Below are 13,865 nucleotides of genomic sequence, written 5' to 3'. Positions count from 1 at the left end.
GCTCTGTCGGTGAAGCAGCTGCCTTCAGCTCAGGTCAGGATGTCAGGGTCCTGGGATCAAGTCCCACATCGGGCTTCCTACTCAGCCTGCTTCTCCCTCTGCTGCTCCCCCTGCTTGTGCTCTCACTCACTATCTCTCAAATAAATAAATTCTTAAAAATAAAATAAAACAAAAGGTAATTGAAGGAGCGCCCTGAGGAAGACAGGCCCCATTAAGGAATATGAGCCCCACTTCATGCTCAGAGACCCAGGGGAGACCCCCCCACACCATGAAGCCTGAAGGTCAGATGTCACAGAAGGTGTGTCTGCCAGAGACACTCGGCCTTGTGGAAGTGAGCACACCTGCCAAAGGCTGTGGGCTGTGGCCCGTCTGGGTTAGCAGCCTGCCTGCTGACACAGAAGCTCCCCAGTGGGTGCAGGTGGACCAGAGCTGGCCCACAGGAGCCCCATCAGGGGGAAGTGCCATCTGGGGGAAAGTGCCATCCGCTGGGGCTGGTTTGCAGCCTTGAAGGGATGGAGAAGCTCCCCAAAGGGAGTGCCACCAGCGTCCTACACATTGCTGGTCACTGCGCTGTAGACAGAAAAACACCCGAGCCAGGAGAGAAGCCCCTTCCTCAGCTAAGCCTTGCCTGTCCCTCCGGTACCTTCTATGAGCAAAGCCCAACCTTGCCCCAGCGGGAAAAGGAGACATGTCTACTGCGTCCAGTACCTACACCACGAGGGAGGGCACAGAAGGATGGATGTGGAGCTGAGAGGCGATAAACTGCTAGTGCGCCGTGAGTCCTGACACCTGGGTCCCTGATCTGGTGGGTCTTCATCTGCACCACCACCGAGCATCTGCTCACCAATGCTACCGTGTGGTCTTGGAGACGTGTAAGGCGCCAAGCACACAGGGGCTCGGTGCATGTGGCCCAGAGGTGCTGTGGCAGGCCGGGCGTTCATCCCCAGACTTGCTCTGGGTCTAAATGATGTTACTCCAGATGCAGTGCACAGTGCATGGCTTCGAGTACTCCGTATGCTCTCCAGTTTAGGACGGGACAGCTAACACACCCATGGGGGCCTGGCCCGAGTCAGTACAGATCAACCCAGGTCACAGCGAGTAACGCAGTAACGTGCTCTGAACATGAGCGTCTTTCATGGAGCTCAAGAAATGCACCTGTCATGTAACTGCCCTTCCTGGAAGGAGCCTCATTCCTCTGGCCTGGCCCACTCCACCTACAAGTTTCCTTTGGAGAGGAAGATTGAAAGAACTTGTCGTTCCACGAAAGTCTGAGGACTTTGACAGTGAGAAATGGGATGAGAAATTCCGCAGGGACGGGGCGGGGCAGGCACAAGGTAGAGGGGTTGGGTGTCTGGGACCTGGAATGTTTGCAGACACCACGCCCCCCAGACCCCCTCTTCCTGCCCCTGAATCTCAGCCTGGTACCTTCTTACCAGCACATTGTAGGGAATTACAGACCTCCCCTTGGGGGCAGTGATGAAAAGTGAGGTCTTAGCCTGAAACCATGGGACACGTGTGGCCACGGGTGTGAACTACAGGAGGCCCTGCCCAGAGGCCTTTATAGAACAAGCTGCCCCTTCAGTGCTGTTGGCCGACTTGGGCCTTTAGGGTTTCTGACTTTCTCGACGTCCGTACTGTTGACATTTGGAGCCAGATAATCCTTTGTCTTGGGGTCTGACTTGTTCATGCGGAGTGTTCAGTGACCTCCACCTACCAGCACCCCTCCATCTGTGACAATGAGAAATGTCTCCCGACGTGACCCCTGCCCTGGTGAGAAGCACCAAGCAACTGAACCACAGAGGACCTCTGAGCAGCGCGTCCAGCAACCCTGGAATCTTCAGATGAATCTTACAAGGAAAAGTGTTAGCAGGGGTAACGTTATAGCATCAAGTGCCACTAAAAAGATTGTTTTAAAAGGAAGACGTCATGCCTTTGCTCCTACAGCCTAGGAATCCACATGCTTCTCAAAATTCTCAAGAGCTTCTTAGTTGGTCTGAAAGGCCACCCATTTGGCCCAGATGGTAGCAACCCATACCTGCTTTCCTTGGCTGGCGGGTGACCCACACATTCAGCCCAGACTGTAGCAGCCTAGGCTTTGCTCGGGAAGCCAACAGAGCAAAAGAAAGACAGAATGGCTGGAGCCCAGTGCATAGTTTACAGCCGTACATGTGGCTTCTAGAACAAGGCAACCAAGGATGGCAGTGACCCCTGGGGCTTTTTCCAGAAAATGGCTTATGGCTACGTGTTGGGTGCAGGCCATACACCTCCCCTACCCACCGTCTGTGGTGTAGGTTGTTCGGGCTGAGGTCTGGGTGAAGAGCACATTGCGCTGTGTCGTTGGGAGATGCCATTGTAGTTAGTGCTCATCATTTCCTGTGGAGGTCACTAGGGCAGCTCGTGTCTCCCCACGTGCCCGGCGCTTCTGTGCTGCACTCGTAACAATCCTGATGGCCTGGTTACTCATCTGCCTGCCCCAGCGGAGTGTCCGGGCTTGGTCACCACCATGTCCCCAGCTCTGTGCTCCGTGTCAGGTGCATGGTGGGCATCGGGTACCAATGCTCAGTGTTCCAGATGGGCTCCCCTGTCAGAAAGACCTCAGTCTTGGGGCACCTGGGGGCTCAGGCGGTGAAGCATCTGCCTTCAGCTCAGGTCATGATCTCAGGGTTCTGGGATCAAGTCCCACATCAGGCTCCCTGCTCAGGGGGGAGCCTGCGTCTCCCTCTCCCTCTGCTGCTCCCCCTGCTTCTATGCTTGCACACTCTCAAAGTCTTTTTAAAAAGAAGGAGGGAAGAAAGAGGTAGAGAGAGAAAAAGACCTCAGTTCCCACTGTGGCTTTGGCATTTATAAGCACAATGAGTCGGGCAGGTTCCTTGAGCCTCAGGTTCCTTGTCTGAAAATGGTGGGGATGCCCCATCTCTTAGAATCAGAGGGAAGAGTAAATGAAATAATGTATGGCGAGTACCTCACATGAAGCCCAGCACTTGCTCCATATCCAGAAATAACAGAGTCCCTCCTTCTGTAGCTACTTTATGCCATTTCTGAAGCAATCCTGTTTGTTGGTTTTTCTGTGGCAAACATTGGAGAAGAGCCTATCCCTTCCCAGAAGTTTGAGACCATTGATTCTGAACCATGTGTCTGTGATTAGTAGACTCAAACCGACCTTTCTGCCATCTTCAGCCTCCACCGCCTGCCCCGTCTCTGGCCACCAGTAAGACTGATGCGGGGACGTGGGGTCACTTCCTTATAAGCCCACGGGAGCTGGGAAGCTTCTGATGGGAAGAGAAGAGTCAAAGGGATGTTCATGTTTCCTCCTTCTTGTCCTCTTTCTCCTCCATATCCTTTCCATTATTGTCCTCCAGCAAATACTAACTCATATTTTCCAGTCCCAAGCCCTGGAGTGGGTTATGGGTGACCTGGGGCGGGTCCGGCTCAGTGGTGGCCCCGCCCCAGAGGTGACCCCGCCATGGAGGCGATGCGAGGGCATAGCAAGCTCAGAGTAGGTCTGGGAGGCTTGTGTCCGATGGGGCTCCGAGCATGAGCAGAACCCTCTGGTCGCAGAGGGGGGTCCTTGGATGGGGGCAGGAGGGTCACCCAGGAAGGGCAGAGGGGACAGGGGTGGGTGTGAAGCAGAGTCAGGTACACAGGCTCTCAGGGCCATGGTGAGCTAGGCAGGTTTTGGGCAGTGGATGCTGTTTTAGGAAGATCCTGCAAGCAACCAGGGATCCAGGGAGACAGGTGCAGGCCCAGGATTGGGGGAGGAGACGGGAGTGCGGATGTGGTGTTCCGGGCAGTGGACTGATGAGCAGGAGGGAAGGGCCTACAGCCATGCTTTCTCCCCTGGGGTGGTCTGAGGAGGTCAGATGCTGGCTTCAGGCACGGGGAGCCTAGGGTGCCTCTCGGAGACTTAGACCTGGCCCCTAACCCAGGTGGGTGGGCCCAGAGCCTAGGGAAGCAGGACTGTACACCCCCAACCAGCAGAGATGCGGAGTGTAGTCCTGGTGCTCCAGGTTGCCCACCCCTTAGTCAGCTCCACCCGCAACCCCACCCCCTCACCCCCTGTGTTCCAGGCTCAGGCACCATCAGGTCATGAACACATCCTCACAGCAGCCTCCTCACTGGGTTCCTTCTCTCTGTCCACTCGCCCCTGGATGGTGTGTGTGGCCTGTGAGCCCCTGCGGGTCCCTGCCACCCTCACTGTGGGGGAGCTGAGCCCTGGCTTGCCCTCCAGCAGGTCACACTTGGACCCTTATCACCTGGAGCCACCTGTCGATCCCCGGAGGGAACACACCCTCTGCACCCCCACATCTTTGCACAGTGTCTGGAGTGCTTTTCAGCCCTGCCTCTGAGCCCTGCACCCACTGGGCTGCTGACCATCCCCCTGCTGGTCTCGGCTGAAGGCCTGGAGAGCCTCTTGTACTTGCTGTGATGGGTTGGGTGTCCCGCTAAGAGCTGGCACTCCTGCCCATTTCCCCAGCGTGCTGTAACTCCCCCAGGCGCAGCTGTTCTGCTCCCTGGCCAATGTGTACCTTTCCGGAGCCAGAGCCTGGGTCAGGGCTGGAGGGCAGGACCCCAGTACATGAATGGGGGTGGCGGAGGGGACTTAGGTAGGGGCCATCGCCAGAAGGAAACGTTGAGGGCGTTGATTCTTGGCCAGCAAGACCCCAGCAAGGAGTCGTTGTTGCGAGGTCCTGGGGGCAGCTGGGGGCAGTGGTCGTGCCCCCAGGTCCATTACAACCATTCCCATGGGCTGCCACACCATCCCCTTCAGCAAAGGTGACCCAGCCATCCACGAGCCCCTGAGCAGCAGGTGGACTGGCTTGTGCTTGGCCTCCCCAGGCCTCTCAGATGGCCTCCTCGCTGCCTCCTCCCACGCTGCTATTCATTTGGTTGGTATGGCAGCTGCAGACCAGGCCCTTCCTGGGTGTTTGGAGGGCAGCCTGGTGGCATGGTGCTCGCAAGGAGCTCTCCCTGGCCTCGGTGTCTTGGGAGTATTAGGAAAAGGAATTTCGGATTTCCAGAGTTGTTTTTCTTAAACAACAGGGTTCCATGTGCACGATAGAGTTTAATCTCTCTGATGCTGACGCAGGGAATTATGTCCTTGCCTGATTTTATAGAACCTTTTACAACTGCTGTCATGCAGAGTTTGGAAAGCACCCATCACGAGGCATTAAGGAGAACATACGTGTTTCATTGAAGCCTTTTGTGTCTCAGGCAGTGTGTCAGATGTGTATGCATGTGAGACAGACGGAGAGGCTGGGGTTCTCCACAAACACGCGGCGGCCTCACCTCTGCAAACTGGGTGTCCGTCCTCCAGGAGGGGTGGCCTGTGCTACCTAAGCGAGGCTGTCAGAAAGAGCAAGCTGGGGCCCGTCCCGGAGCCCATTGCCTCCCAAGTGCTGTTGAATGGTTTGGAACAAGAAAACATATCCTTGAGGGTTTTTTTGTTTTTTGTTTTTTTTTTTAATTTTTATTTATTTATGATAGTCATACAGAGAGAGAGAGGCAGTGACATAGACAGAGGGAGAAGCAGGCTCCATGCAGGGAGCTCGATGTGGGATTTGATCCTGGGTCTCGAGGATCGCGCCCTGGGCCAAAGGCAGGCGCCAAACCGCTGCGCCACCCAGGGATCCCTCCTTGAGGTTTTTGATGCTCCTCAAGGTAACTCATCCTCTTAGGTTGAATCGTTAAAATGTTTTACACCAATTTCTGTTCACTTTCCTGTTTTTTTCCACTGTGTATTCTCTGTAAAGCGTGAGACAGAGGCCAGCTTGCTCCCGTTACATACGAATGTGCTGATTCCCACCCAGGCGAGCCTTCAAGGCTGAGCTGGGCCCAAACGCCTTTGCTCTCAAGCTGCCCAGTGCTAAGAACTGCTCAGAGGCCAGCAGGAAGGGCATGGCTCTCGGCCTCTGTGGAAGGACCTCGTGGAATGCCACATGTGGCTTGGTGGAGCTCAAAACTGGCCGAGGAGGTGACGCTCCTGTGGCAGAGCAGCCTGGGCATGTGCACCCTGAAGGGGCAGAGACGGCTTTCTCTCCCGGGCCTGCAGGGGTGCCACCGGGAGGGCTTCCCTCGGCCCATGCTCTGGCCCCACACACCTGCCCTCATCAAAGCTCCCTTAGCGGTCCTGGATGGGGCACTAGGGGCTCCTGGGCTCAAGGCCCCAGCCCCCCTGCAGGCACACTCTGGGGAGAGCCGCCCTTCCACCGAGCGCTCCTGCTTCGCTCTCACCTACCCACCTGGCTGGCAATGTGGCGCAAAAGTGAGTTTTTACCTGTTGGTCAGTGTGAGCGTGAGGGAGACAGTGAACACATTCTGCCCACTCCTGACGGAGCCCTTCGGGAGCGTGGGGCCCTCTGGGCCGAGGTGGTTCTTAGGTCTCGCAGACCCACGGATGGCTTTTAAAGGCAGTGTCCTGTACATCGGATCTTTCAGCTGAAAGTGGACAAAGTAGCGGGCAGTTCCAAGGGCGGCCGTCGGAAGTCTGGTCGCAGTGGCAAAGCCAGCATCACGGTCAGCAGAGCGGTGAGCAGCACCCCCACCAGCAGCCCGGTCAGACCGAAGTGTTCCAGGTAAATCGAGCCAGCACCGCCTTCTCGTAGGTACCGGCGCCTTCTCTCTGCTTCCTTTCCCTCGCTCTCTGCTGCTGCCCCAACCATTGCTTAGGGGTCCGGGTTCTGGCCCCAGCCTGGGGAGAGGGGCCGGGAGCCAAGGCCTCGGCTGTCCTCTCTGCTTGAGGACACCTGGGCACCTTGCAGCTGTCCGTGGCTGGAGACCCTCCCGGCCATCCCTCGTGATGGGCAGCCCCGCACACCAGTGCTTGGGCCCTGGGGTTTTCCTGGCCCCTCCTTCTGCCAGAAGTGTCCACTGGAAGAAGCTTTCAAAGGGAGGCATGAGCCTGTTGGCTTCCCCTGAGCCACGTGGCTGACCCACCCCCTGCCCCCCGGCTTCCCTAAGAGCCGAGGTACCCTCTGTCATGCCCAGAGCTCCAGGTCTGCGCTGGATGGGTGGGAGGCACGTGGAGAGAGGGATTTGAGGCCCCCCTCCCAGCTGATCACCCCCTTCCCAAGGGAGGGCCTGCCCTCTTGGTCCCCAGGGCCTTTCCTACCTGCCAAGCAACATCTTCATAGACAAAGGTCTGGAAGCCCGATGTCCCTCTAGGTCTCCAGAGGGCAGTATTCTGACCTCCTTCCTCCATCCTTATGCCTCTCAGTAGCGTATGACACAGAATCCCCCAGCCTGGTTCTTCATGGTCATGAGGCTGAAAAGAATTGGTCAAATAAGCTTGTGAAACACTGGTTAAGCTAATTACTCCGTTCCTTGGCTGCAGGACTTGTCAGAGCTTTTATTCTATGAATGAGGACTGAGGGTTTCTAGGAGGTGCACAGAACATGCCATTTCCCAAACTCCCTCGTCCACAGAATTCTTTTCTCTCAGGGTATTTCTCACGGACCAAGAACCTCACAGAACACACTTTGAGACATTTGCCATAGGGGATTGAAATCTTGCTGTTCCCATTTTCTGGATGGGCAGTCTGAGGCCCACAGAACCTGAAGGGTTTGTTAAAAGTGAAGCGTAACTACGTGGGGAGTTAGCCCTGCACTCAGAACACACGCAGCCTTTCCTGTGCTCGGCCCAGCACTGTGTTTCTATTGCATTTTGAGCATCTACTCTGTGTCCCTTGCGTGGTGCCAGGCTGGATGCACCCCACCAGCGGGGCCCTTGTCCACCTTGTGTCCTGGCTCTGCTTTACGTAGACACAGGTCATGTCCCGAGTTGTGTTTACCTGCTGGGGTGACGCTTCCCAAGAGAGGCCCCCAGAGACCCGGAGCCCATGCCCGGGCTGGCCCCAGGGCGATGGGCATGAGGGTGAGTGGCAGGCGGGGCTCCTGGGGCGTGCGGGGGCCCAGGAGGGTGAGCTGACTCCCCCGTGGCTTTCTTTTCTGCTTCCTGCAGGACATGCTGCCCATGCCCGGAGACCCGACCCAGGGGACCGGCAACTATAACATCGAGGACTTCGCGGACCTCGGCATGTTCCCGCCGTTCTCTGAGTAGCGGCAGGCAGAGTGCGGCCGGCGCTGGGCAGGGCCCCGCGTGCTGTGACGGCGCCACCCGCCCCGCCGCAGGGTCCCCCGGCAGAAGGCACCGCACCCCCGCGCTGCCCCCGGCGCAGCATCGTGCAGCCCACAATCAGGGCTGCTCGGCCACCAACGAGGAGCCCTGGTAGACATTGGGGGGCCGTTGTATTTATTGTACTTTTATCTGTGTACGCAGGGAGGTGAGCCCGTGGGGCCCGTGAGGTCTGGTTGTGAATAATCTCCTAGTAGACGATGTTCACCTTTAAAAAGTCCAGTTACGGTCCCGAGTGCCCAGACCTGCCTGGGACACGGGAATCGGGTTTCTTCTTGCCTTTGACGCTGCGGACGGGTAGGGCTCGGGTGCTGGGAAGGGGGGCGATCAGGACGTGCTCCTCCCAGCAGAGGAGCACGGGGACCCAGAGGTGGACCTCGGCTCTCCTGGCCCCAGCTCAGCCACATCTGTGTGTCTGTCCGTCGTGCTGTGGGACGTGTGTACTCTGTGCAGTGTGACGTGAATCCCTGTCCTGACGGGTGTGCTGTGCCCCGTGTGTGTCCTGTGGCCAGAGTGAGTGTCCAGAATGCAGGGTGCGTGGTGGGTGAGAGCCCACACGTGCAGCCCCTGCCCCCCCAGCTCAGCAACACCCCCACTGGTGGGAGCCTGGCCCAGGGTCCGAGCGCCGGGCTGGCACCTCACAGAGTCTCCAGAAGTCGTGGCTGGGAGCCTGCTTGCTTTGAGGGGTCAGCTCTTCAGTCCAGGCGCCCGTCTGAGACAAAGGGGCCCGCTCCTCTTCCAGAAGGCCCCCGAGGGGGCGCTTGCGCCTCCTGGTTATGTGCAGGTGTCTCCCACCTTGCTCCCAAGTCAGCACCTGCCAAAGGCACACCTTGAGGTCACAGAGCCCAGGCCCTTCTGTAGAGGAGAGAACGGGAAGGCAGGACTGTCATGCGGGCCTGCCCCCCACCCCCACCCCCCCCCCGAGAGCCAGCCTTGGCGGCCACATGACACCCAATGACTCTGGAGACGGTTCAGGTGCGGACCCACGCGTGGAGATGGGAAGGCAGAAACACCTTCCGCCGGGCCGCCTTCGCCTTCTTTCTGCAGCCAGCTGGGGAACAGTGACATCTAGCAGGGGACCGTGCCGGTCCGTGAGGCTTCTCGTTCTGATTCTGGCATGCACTCACCATGGCCTTGAATTCCTCAGGTGGTCTCAGGACAGGAGGAAGAGCCAGCTTCTAGAAGCTCCTATCTGGCTAACTCAGCCCCTGGTCCCTGGTCTCTTGTTTCCCTGTATCCACTGATTACTCCCTCCCCATGCCCTATATACTATACACTGAGGCAGGTGGTCTGTGTGGCCTCCCCATCCCTGGGCCCCGTGACTCCCATGTGGGAAGGAAGCTATGCACGCTGCCGACAGGTGGAGGGGCCCTCCCCAGGAAAGCCTTGCACCCCTCCCGGGGTCCCTCAGGCAGACCTCTTCGGGCAGCCAGCTCAGAAACAACCCATGTCCCCACCCCTGGGGCTTCAGAGGGCTGGGCAGAGAGGGCTCCCAGCTGCCTGGGTGCAGAGTGAGCTACGCGTGCAGGAAGGAGCCAGGGGTGTTTGCATGGACCTCTGCAAGCTCTGCAGCAAACACCGCCCCATCTGCTGTCCAGAGGGGACCCAGATGCCCGGCTGGGCTCGTAGAGCTCCACCTGCAAAAGCCCAGAGGTATTTGGTACGATCCCTGTGGCCAGTAGCCGGCATGATGTGATGCCAGTCCTAGACTCTAAGTTCACACTGACGTCACAGTTTCTAGAGCGGCTTCTAATCCTTTGTGTATAGTGGTGATTGAGTGCAAGGTTCGGGTGCGCCGAGGTCGTCTTACCCTTGAGAGCCTCTTTGCTGCAGGGACCTGGTAAACTCTATGCGCCCAGACAGTGCCTGAGCCAGCGCCCCCTCCCCCTTCCGCAGCCTGAGCCTACCCCAAGCAGGAGCACCATTATTTCCAGGAAAGGCACACAAATAAGGTTTCGGATCAAAGAATTAATTTCTCTGAAAAATGAGAACAGATTTTGTTGTGACCTTTCCACCTGTGAGTATGGAGGTTTTGGGGATTTCATGTGTGTTTTTTCCTTCTGTTTCCTGGAGAGCAGTGGGGGATTTCCTTAGATGTGCCCATCGGGTTGACCCTGGGACACAAGGCTGTGCCAGGACACGGGGGATGTGGAAGAGGTAGAGGAGCCTCGCCCCGGCGGCCTTCCAGCCACGTCTGTGTGTCACACAGGGGCAGGGGTGCAGACATCTCCAGGCTGGGTCCTGGAAGCTGAGGGCCATAGGGCAAGACGGGGAACAGGCAATATTGTGACGCAGGTAGACCGGTCAGCATGAGCTCTCTCCTCCATTCCCATCCTGCTTCCTGATTGTGGTTCTTGGAAGCTGTCATATGGCCAGTAAGAAAACAGACAGGGCTGGAAGGGTGTCTTACCCAAGAGATGACGCTCGCCAAGGATGCTTGAGAAAGACCCGAATAAGAATGAGAGCCGCAGAGGGGTTTTCCCAGTTTGGAGTAGGGCATCCCACGCCAGGCCGGCCCAGCCTGCTGTCCACATGTCCTCAGACTCCGGCCCACATTCCTCTCCTGCTGGAGATGCTGGGGTTCAACCAGGACTCACCCCCTCACTCAGCCCCCATCCTCAACGCGACCTTCACCGGCTTCCTTAGGCTGGGCGAGTGGCTTCCACAAACGGGCTGGGCCATGGCAGCCTGAGCCCTGGGGGAGGATGCAAAGCAGCCACACTGAAACTCCAGCAAGACTTGGTTCGTGACTATGGCTAAGGAGATTCTAGAACACTCTATGTGTCACTCCCACTAGTTCTGTGTTTAGCTGAGGTTTCAAAAAGGGATGGAGCCATCACAGCCGTGTTCTCCTCTGCTTTCCAAAATATTAAATCCAACCCCTTTGCTGTTTCGTGAACACCTTGCAGAGAGAGGAGGGGCAGGGGGTACAGGGAGCCTGGACCACTCAGCCAGTGAAGATCCCATGTCTCCCCCAGATTAGCCACATGTGATGGTGACCTCTCATCTACTTCTGCCTGCCTGAGCCAAGAGACGGGACAGGCCCCGGGAAACGAGTGGTGGTCTCATCCTTCTACGTCAGCGTTTGCGAGCAGCGGAGCTCTGCTGGGACGGTGACCCCCACTCGCCTGGGCCACCTGCTCCCTGTCGGTTATGACCTGTCACATAGTCAGACCAAGCATCCTCAAAACTCTAATGGGTAATGAGTCAGGGCAGGAGTGGTCTTTGTTGTACCAGAACCTATGAGTTTGATCATTACTTGCCAGGGGTCCATTTTCTCCTCCCTCTGCCAAATCCTCATCTTGTGTCCTAAGGGGCCACAAGCCACCTGGCTGTCCACCTTTCCCTCGACTGCCCAGGGCTGGGACAGCTTGGAGATGGAGGTTCATTCATAGATGTGCCTGGGTCTTGTGGCCAACGCTGGTTGGGGCACCAACCAGGAAGGGGACAGGCTATTCCGGACGGGGCGACTGGCTCCCCGGGACAGCCTCGTGTTCCCTCGGAGATGACGGGCTTCCGTGGACAATGTAAGCACTTAATCATTTCTCTTGTAGCCTCTCTTCTTATGGCTGTGAGCTGTGCTGTGGATAAATCATCATTTGTATTTCTTGAATGTTCTCTATGACTAACGGTTATTGAGTTGGTTGTGTATATGTGTAACTAATGTAACTGCCTTTTAAAATTACATTACAATAAAAATGACTTTGCTCTGAACAGTGAACCGCGCAGGCCCACTTGGTGACTGAGCCGTTTGGGGAACCTTCTCTTGGACTTTGGGATGTATCTGGATCACACGTCTTCCTGATGGCTGTGTTGTATCACTGCCGGCAAAGGTGGAGAGTCCCTGGGTACAAAAGAGGGACCCTTCCTAGGGTCTAGCTACGTAGGAGAGGAAGGGAGACACTTGCCCTCGTATGTTCAGCAGAGCTCTCTAGAAGGCCCTCTGTGTGCTGTGTCTGTTCATCATCGCAAACCTGTGCTATGTGGCTATTAGTCCCAGTTTACGGATCATGAAACTGGACTCAAGAAGTTAAGTGACTTATCTAAGAACAGACAGGAGGGGACTGATAGAACCAGGACTTGACCTCAAGCCTCACTCCAGACCCTGTCCTCTTTTTATTTCTTTTTTTTTTTTTAATTATGATAGTCACAGAGAGAGAGAGAGAGAGAGGCAGAGACATAGGCAGAGCGAGAAGCAGGCTCCATGCACCAGGAGCCTGATGTGGGATTCGATCCTGGGTCTCCAGGATCGCGCCCTGGGCCAAAGGCAGGCACCAAACCGCTGCGCCACCCAGGGATCCCTTTTTATTTCTTTTTAAAACTCTCCCAAACTTGGGGCACCTGGTGGCTCAGTGAATCATCTGCCTTCAGCTCAGTTCATGATCCCAGGGTCCTGGGATTGAGCCCCGTGTTGGGGCCCCTCCCCCTGCTTGTGCTCTCTCTCAAATAAATAAATAAAAATCTTAAAAAAAAAAAAACACTTCTCCCAAACTTGACTATTTTAATATGCTCAAGCCTCTAGTAAATAGTTAACAAAATCTATCTAACCTTTTTCTGTTGGGAGATGACTATTTGGAGTCTCACAAAATGGCAGACTTAAATCATTTAAAAACTTTTCCATCAAACATCTAGCATTCCTACTTTTTTACATCTTTATTGAGCTATTATTGATATAAAATAAACTATATATTTAGAACATACATGGGAGAAAGTCTTATGACCTTGAGATAGACATAGATTTCTTAGATACTCCACCCAAAGCATGATCTATATAAATAAAATTTTAAATTGGACTTCATAAAAAATTCAAAACCTTTGCTTTTCAAGCACACTGTTTGCAGGATGAAAAGATCCACCGTTGACAGGGAGAAAACATTTGCAAACCATGTATCTGACAAAAGACTTGTATCCAAAACATATAAAGAACCCTTTGAACTCCATAAACAAGTCAGTACAAAACGGGCAAAAAATTTGAAGACACTTCACCAAAGGAGATACAAAGTGGGAAATAAGCATTAAAAAAAAATGGTTGGGGGACACCAGGGTGGCTCTGTGGTTTAGTGCACGCCATCGGCCCAGGGTGGGATCCTGGGGTTCCAGGATTGAGTCCCACATCGGGCTCTCTGCATGGATGGAGCCTGCTTCTCCCTCTGCGTATGTCTCTGCCTCTCTCTGTCTCTCTCTGTGTCCCTCATGAATAAATAAATGAAATATTAAATAAATAAATGAATGGTTGGGATCATTAGTGATCAGGGAAATGCAGATTCTAATTCCACTAGCCATTAGAATGGTTTAACATTTAAGCAGACTGACGTGTTGTTCAGCATGTGGAGGGCCTAGACACCCTCACATACCCACAGTCCTTTTGCACAACAGTTAGGCAGTTTCTTATAAAATTAAGCACCACATGCACATATGACCCCGTCTTTCCACATTTCCACTTATTTGCCCAGGGGAAATGAAAACCATTCCACGCAAAGACTTCAATGGGAGTATTCCTTGCAGCTATATTTAATCACCAAGAACCAGGAACAGCCTAAATGCCTGTCAGAAGGTGAGTGGACAAATGGTGGTACATCCATACAATGGAAACCTACTCAGCAACGAAACGAATCAAAGCGTAGATACAAGCAACCGAAAGATATATCTCAAAAACATCACGCAGAACAAAAATAGCCAGGCACAAATGTAACCACATGATTCCATGTTTATGAAATTCTGAGAAAGACCTCTAG

General features: G+C 55.1%; 1 protein-coding gene across 13 annotated transcripts in view; it reads left to right on the top strand.

The window, feature by feature from the left end:
- The window catches only part of ARNT2 (aryl hydrocarbon receptor nuclear translocator 2), a 156,393-nt gene extending 144,542 nt beyond the window's left edge, over positions 1-11,851 (top strand). For 5 of the 13 annotated variants that reach the window (XM_072737496.1, XM_072737498.1, XM_026000226.2 and 2 more), the window contains 2 exons: positions 6,436-6,572; positions 7,957-11,851. In XM_072737496.1, the coding sequence (XP_072593597.1) occupies positions 6,436-6,572; positions 7,957-8,055 (236 nt within the window). In that variant the 3' untranslated portion in view covers positions 8,056-11,851. Of the gene's footprint in view, positions 1-6,435; positions 6,603-7,956 lie in introns of all 13 variants that reach the window. The other 8 variants (XM_072737502.1, XM_072737493.1, XM_072737494.1 and 5 more) reach the window with 2 other exon arrangements.
- The last annotated feature ends 2,014 nt before the right edge of the window (positions 11,852-13,865 follow it).

Source organism: Vulpes vulpes, chromosome 14 (genome assembly GCF_048418805.1).
Source record: "Vulpes vulpes isolate BD-2025 chromosome 14, VulVul3, whole genome shotgun sequence".
In the NCBI taxonomy this organism is placed as follows: domain Eukaryota; kingdom Metazoa; phylum Chordata; class Mammalia; order Carnivora; family Canidae; genus Vulpes; species Vulpes vulpes.
The sequence above is the reverse complement of the archived record's forward strand: the minus strand, read 5'-3'. Positions and strand labels throughout refer to the sequence as shown.